The sequence below is a fragment of the Alexandromys fortis genome, unplaced genomic scaffold (genome assembly GCF_014885135.2).
Source record: "Alexandromys fortis isolate MF-2015 unplaced genomic scaffold, M_Fortis_MF-2015_v1.1 scaffold_4, whole genome shotgun sequence".
Taxonomy (NCBI): Eukaryota; Metazoa; Chordata; class Mammalia; order Rodentia; family Cricetidae; genus Alexandromys; species Alexandromys fortis.
The window spans coordinates 23,989,843-23,997,027 of NW_026067944.1; the positions used below are offsets into that span (position 1 = coordinate 23,989,843).

Genomic DNA, 7,185 nt, shown 5'->3' on the forward strand with positions numbered 1-7,185 from the left:
TTGTTAGAGACAGGGTTTCTCTGGGTAACAGTCCTGACCGTCCTGGTACTCATTCTGTAGACCAGGCTGGCCTCAAACTCACAGAGATCCTCCTGCCTCTGCCTCCCAATTGCTGGGATTAAAGGTGTGTACCACCACTACCTGGCAAGATTCTTACTCTTTAGCCATTGCCTCTGTCTTTCCAATTCACCATCTCAAGTCCCCCAACATAAATAGTTTTTTTTTTGAATGCCACCGGGACCTAGAATCCAATGACTCTACAATTTCTGGGGAAATATTAGGGGTAGAACCCAGGGCTGCATGAATGCTAGGCACGTGTTCTTCCACGGAGACACAACCGCACCCTCTTACCACCTTTTCTCGTCCTTTCCTCTCTTCCATCCTTTATCTTTCCCAGTGCATCTAAAACTCCACAGCTGACATTATGTTACCACACCACACCCTTCTGTCTCCATCTGATGGAGGAAGGAAAACACGCAACTGAAGGAAAACACGCAGTGGTTCCCAGTGTCCTTGTTTCAGTTTAATGATCATGAACTTCAAAAGCGCTTTTAGTGCTAAAAAAAAACTTGTCTTATTCCTTTAGTTGTCTCTTCTGGATGGCTGTCTTATTCTTTCTCAACCCCGGCATGCCTAACTTTTGCCCCAGCTCATGAATTTGATTCCTGCTCAACTTCTCTCTCCAGTAATCTTTTCTCCGTCTTCTTCGTTTTTGATTCCTCAGTAGTAATATTCTGCATAGCTGAACATTCCTTTCCCACTGAAAGCTTTTCCCTTGGTTTTAAAGTTCCGCCATCCTCTTGATTTCCATTTGTTTCACTCCTTCTCCTTTACTGTGTTCCTTCATCTCCCTCACCCCAAGGACGTCAGTGAAGGGCAGAGAGGGGCCCAAGCTCCAGTACCCAAACTTGACTTATTTGTTTGTTTGTTTCTACATTTTTGCATTCTACATCCATGGTGAGCACATCTAGTCTCAGAATTTCAAATCCCACCTATAGTTCCAGTTCCCATGCTTTGCTTCTGAGTCTGTCTCTTTTTCTTAATTGAATAAATGTACTCAGCATCCCCCTCCAGTGGCTCACGTGGGTTTCTCCAAAGATGCCCCCTAAGGAAACCTAGACAAATACGAATCTAACCATTCATGCTCTGTGACGACCTGACTTTGCAAACTCTATTTTAAAGAAGGGGCTTCATCTTAAGTCATATAACGGGGTGGGGGAGTGCTGATCTCCGCTCCAGAGATGTGCCGCAATAGGCAGAATTTGAATGGATACTCTAAAAGTAGTCAGTTAAGGATCTAGGGAGCAGGGCTATAAAATTTAACAAGGTCCAGATGTTCCTAGGAGGCATCCTGTCCTCGAAGATTCCTTGTCAGTTATTAATGGCTCTTTGTTAAGGTTTTCACGCCCAAACACTGACCAATGGTTTCAGAAAGTACTTGACCCTATGCCCTCCTTACCCAATCCCCAGACAACAGGACATGAATTTGCCTGATTACAGTGTTTCCCCTTTAGACGTTCGCCCCTCCCCAGGCTTGCCTCCACACTTTGTGCACCCACCACACTGGGGTACTCTGGAAGGGTGTGGTCCAAACTCGAGTTTGTATATTAAGGACCTTCATGTAATTTGCATCGGAATCCGGGTTCTGTGAATTCATTTAGGGATAAGTAACTTGGGACAACACCTCTTGCTGAGAGAAATCTTAGTGATCATGGGCTCCTCTCTTTCCCGCACACCCTTCACTTACTGTTTCAACAAACCTTTGCTCTGCCTTCAGAAATGTAAACACGATCCAGCCTCTTTTTGTTACTCCAGTTCCATCTTCTCTTGCCTGGATTATCACAACAATCCCCCTGGCCACCCTGTTCCACCCTCAAGAGTGGCAGGCAAGAGCTTTATAAAGCACGTCAAATCATTTCCCTCCTCTGCTCAAAAGCCGCCAGTGACTTCGCAACTGAGAAAAATCCCTGGGGAACACTCTACTCAAATCTGCCCAATGCTAGCGGCCACCTCTCCTCTTTCTCCTCTCTTAACCCCACACTCTGTCATTAATTCTTTCCATTCCAACCCCTGGCCGGCCTCCGTGCTGCTCCTCAAACCCAACATTCCTGCTGACCTCCGGGCCTGGCTTCCACATCTCTGATCAAGTCTTTGTTGGAACTTAACATGGAAGTGAGGCTGTCTATGGGCAGTCTAACATCACAGCTCTCCCTCCCTGCTCTCTTCTTTCTGATCGGCCCCCAGTGTGTTGTGTTCCTTTATGGGACTAGTCACCATGTGATATAATACATGTTTTCCTTTATATTGAAAAATACATACATATAAAACTTCTTGCAAACTGAATACTACATATAACCAGTGCCCACAACTATAAGGGGAATAATATCTGTACCCTAGAAATCTCCTCATGTTCTTCTAGTCTCCCGGGAATATATTCTGACTTCCTTCACACAGCATAGATGATTTTTCCTATCCCCCCCCCATCCCGGTATTGAATTTCATATAAATGGGTTCATATGGTGACATACAACACATTCTAATGATCTGTTTACTATGTATTTCTTCCCCACTAACAGTATGAACATGTCGAGCATATAAGAATTCATTATATTCACTGGGATGCATCTAGCACCTACAAAGAGGATATGGCACAGAGTTGGCGACCACAAATATTTGATGTGCAAATGAGCCAAATATTGAACAAATAGAAATGAGCGTAAGAGAAGGACTCCGAATGCGAGCCAAGTCTTGGGAAATGGGCAGGAGTTTGAGGTGCAGAGCAAGATAAGAAAGGTATTGGGAGGGAGGCAGAGTCTTCATAAAGGCTTGGCACTGTGAAAAAAAAAAAAAACAGTCTGAAAGCCACAGGACTTGGTAAAGCCAGAGCCATGAGCAACGGCTGTGCCATGAGACACCGAGGCTCCAGAGCTGGGAAAACAGGCAGATGTCAGATCTCAAGGGCCTCGTATAAATAAACAGATGAGAGGATAGAGAGAGAAGCAAAATATGAAGGCTTTTTAGATAGTTCTAGGGCATTTTAAGGGTGTTGAAATTTAAGAAGATAAAAACAACAGTGTTTCTTTTGAAGTCAACCCATTAATAATGTATCCTGGTGTTCTCAGAAGGAAGTCCCAGGCCCACTCTAAGGTTCACAGACACCAAGTTCATCCGCATGTGTGGGAAAGACTTAGAAATCTGGCAGATAAAGTGAGCCCCCCTTTCTCCCTCTGGAGGAAAGGCCAGCTCGTGTGGGAAATGTAAATGCATTTTACATGTGTGGATGGACGGAGGGAAGGAGGTGGGAGCTCTGCCTCCCTCCCTGTGCAGACACAGCTCTGAGGAGACTGCACCCTGTTCCCCTCACACACAGAGAGGACAGAGGTGCCCTGGGCATTGTTACCACCGGCTACAGCTAACATTCGACACCAGTGTGCCTTGGACTTGAGTGTGGGTCAAAATCACCTGGAGGCCACGTCAAAAACCAGTACTGAGTCTCCCCAGGATTTACGTTCCCACAATGGGACCCAAGAAACCGTCCTGGAGTTCTCTATGGCGATGGTGTTGCTGGCCTGGGGAACCCGCCTGCATCTTCAACCAGGCAGAGCATCCAGCCCTCTGGAAGAAGGAGAAGGAGGCATTGGAAAGCTCACCGAGCTTCAACTTCCCCTTCTCATACTAGATATTCCTACAACTATATTTTATCAGATAAAATGTAGGGGGTCTAGTTAAATTTGATAAATAATATTAATGTATTTTAGATATATAATATTTGACATAGATGACATAATTGGTTACCAAAAAAATTTAAAATTTGTGTTCATTAGTCAAGATTTTGGTCAAATTACTTAAAGTTCTAATTTCTTCATATAGAAAGGGAGAGTAATAGCAATTATGTTGCAGGGCTGAATTAAGGTATTAAACACAGCAGATGTGGGCTGAGGAGATGGCTACATGAGCGTGAAGACCTGAGTGTGGGTCTCTGGCGTCCAAATAAAAACGGGGTGCAGCACTGCTCACATGTGATCCCAGCCCTAGGGGAGCAGAGCCAGGAGGACTCCTGGGGCTCCCTGCCTAGTCGGTGTAGCTGGATCAGTGAGCTCCAGGTTCAGTAAGAAAAGCCTATCTCGTCAGGCGGTGGTGGCGCATGCCTTTAATCCCAGCACTCGGGAGGCAGAGGCAGGCGGATCTCTGTGAGTTCGAGGCCAGCCTGGTCTATAAGAACTAGTGCCAGGACAGGCTCCAAAGCTACAGAGAAACCCTGTCTCGAAAAAAAAAAAGCGTATCTCAAAAATAAAGAGGAGAAGTAACTGGGGAAGAACACTAACAGTGGAAGAACACTAACAGCGCCCTCTGGCCTCCATCCTTGCACACGTGCATTCACACCCAAGCACGCATGTGTGCACACAGACACATATACACATATGTAAAGATGCAGCATGTGGTAAGTGGCCTGCAGCTGCTGCTATGACTACTTAGCCTGTCACACCAGAAAGCTGGAGTGGAGGAACAGAAGCCTCACCCGGAGGAAGAGTCCCCTCTGTCTGGAGGAAGAGTCACCTCTGTCTGGAGGAAGAGTCCCCTCTGTCTGGAGGAAGAGTCACCTCTGTCTAGAGGAAGAGTCACCTCTGCCTGGAGGAAGAGTCACCTCTGTCTGGAGGAAGAGTCCCCTCTGTCTGGAGAAGAGTCACCTCTGTCTGGAGGAAGAGTCACCTCTGTCTGGAGGAAGAGTCACCTCTGTCTGGAGGAAGAGTCACCTCTGTCTAGCGAGAGCTGTCACCCCTTTCCCCCAAGCACAGTCTTTTTCCAACCCAGGGAGACTCCACGTCACCACCATTTCTGACCTCAGGCTACAAACTCGTGCTCCTGGCACTTCTTAAAATCCCCAAAGTGCTCAGAAGTGGCCGCCACATTTGGCATTCGGTAAATATTAACGAGTGGAGGCTTCTGCGTGGTGAACGCAACCTGCTCTCACGCTTCCCCGCAGAGCTGCACTTACTTGGATACCGCCGGATGGATCTGATGGGTTTGTTGTTTTCATTCGTCTCCGTGATATGGCAGGTATATTTTTCGTTCAACTTGACGGGGTATTTGAGGACAGAGTACACTCTATACAAGCCGTTCATCTGCTCCTCCAGGACCTCCACCGTACTGTGGTTGCTAAGGTCCCTTTCTCCCCGGTCTAACCAGGTCACGTTGGGTGTGAGGTACCAGCCCTTAGATGTGCATGTAACCACATCTTCATCATCAATCTTGTCAAACTTCACCTGGGGAATTTCAGAATCTGGTTCAGAAAAAAAAAATAACAAAATAATTAGCTCCTTTTTTGTTTAGTCCTAGGAGGCTAAAGTCTTCACGGTTTATACTAACCCTATGGAGACAATATGTTCCTAGGTTCACCATAGCTAAAATTTTGGCCCAAGCATAGTGGGAGAAAAGAAGAATATGAGCATTCTCTTGCCACCTAGCCCTCTACTGCTGGTGTCTTTATTTGGGCGATATTTCCTTCTTGGTGTGGATTCACTTCATATTCTCCACTGACCTCAGAGTCCTGAGTTGAGAATCACAGAAGAGTCCATGACCACACCACTCTGAACGAACCCAATCTCATCTGATCTCGGAAGCTAAGCAAGGCCGGGCCAACTTAGTCCTTAGATGGGGGAATCCCAGAAGATAAGTAATAAAGCTGGGAAGTGGCATGAACCTGTAATTCCCACCACTCAGAAGGAAGGCTGAGGCAGGAGGATTGCTGTGAGTTCAAGCCCAAACCCACCTACAAAGAAAGATCCTGTCTCACTAAACAACAACAAAGAATTGAGGAACCTTTCTTCCATCTTCCCATCTCTTACCCTGGAGGGTGGCTGCCTCGCGGGACCCAAGGCCGCTTGGCTTTGTCAGAAAGGACAGTTTTCCATGAAACACTGGAGGATAAGGGTTTAACATTGGGGGAGTGTGGATTCAACCCAATCAATGTTTTTCAAACTAATTTTAGATTTTATGTTTTTTGTTTTATGTGTGTGTGTGTTACCAACACGTATTTCAGTGTACCATGTACATGCCGCATGCTCACGGAGGCCAGAAGAGTGGTTGGATTCCCTGGAACTGGAGTTACAGCCGACTGTGAGCTGCAGTGTCGGTGCTAGGAATAGAACCAGTGCTTTAACCATGGCGCTGTCTCTCCAAGCCTGAAACCTCTGCTTTGTGGTGAGAAGAATGAGGCCTACAGAAACTGATGGACTGCCCAAGGTCATACGGATTCAGAACTCAGCCTACTGATTTCCAATTCGGTGCCAATCACTCTGAATTGTGTCTGACTTTAGCGTAGTGTCAGGCGCGTGCATGCGTGCGTGCGGTGGGGGGGGGGCTATTACTGCCCCAGTTCATTCATATAATTAATGATGCTTCCCGGTACAAAAATCGTACCTTCTGTTCAGAGAAACAGTTTTAACTAAAGCAAATTGATATTCCATTATTCATTTTTTTTTTTTTTGCATTTTCGAGACAGGGTTTCTCTGGAGTTTTTGGTGCAACTAGCTCTTGTAGACCAGGCTGGCCTTGAACTCACGAAGATCTGTTTGCCTCTGCCTCCCGAGTGCTGGGATTAAAGGCGTGCGCCACCACCGCCCAGCAATATTCCATTATTCTTATCATAGAAATAAAGTAATTTGAGCTAGAAAAAATGATACCCTCCCCCCAAGAGAGAAAATTTAGAGTTTATGAAGAGCCCAGACTCGAAGCCAAGCTCGTCCACGAAGTCTCTTTACCTTCCACTATCAGCTTGACCTTATTCTCCCCTCTGCCGTTGGGAGTGACAGCCGAGCACTTGTACATGGCTTCATCCATGAAATCCACGTTTCGCAGCAGTAGGGACAGAATCCCCTCGGAAATCTCGTTCTGGTCCACAGAGACCCTTCCCTCATACAAGGCGTTCTGATCTTCAAGTTGCTCTGCGTTGTCGTAGAACTGGTAGACCACCTTTGTGAACACTTGGAAGAAGTCGTAGTGCGTGAAGAAGCGGTAAAAGTCGCGATTTCCCGCTTCGTACTCCTCTATAATGTCTTCTCGCTCCCAGTAGAACTCGAGGTCTTCCGTGCCCTCTATAAAGGAGAACTCGCAGTCGAGGGTCACGTCAGTGAACGGGTGGGCCCGCACCTCAGCTGCCGACGCTGAATTGTCAAAGAGGAAATG

The 7,185-nt window shown here is 46.6% G+C and overlaps 1 protein-coding gene across 1 annotated transcript in view; it reads right to left on the bottom strand.

Moving 5' to 3' along the window:
- The window catches only part of LOC126505843 (V-set domain-containing T-cell activation inhibitor 1-like), a gene marked incomplete at its 5' end in the record, with an annotated part of 11,696 nt that extends 4,511 nt beyond the window's left edge, over window positions 1–7,185 (bottom strand). The window contains 2 exons of the mRNA XM_050149080.1: window positions 4,997–5,281; window positions 6,762–7,185. Coding sequence (XP_050005037.1) covers window positions 4,997–5,281; window positions 6,762–7,185 — 709 coding nt within the window. The remainder of the gene's footprint in view (window positions 1–4,996; window positions 5,282–6,761) is intronic.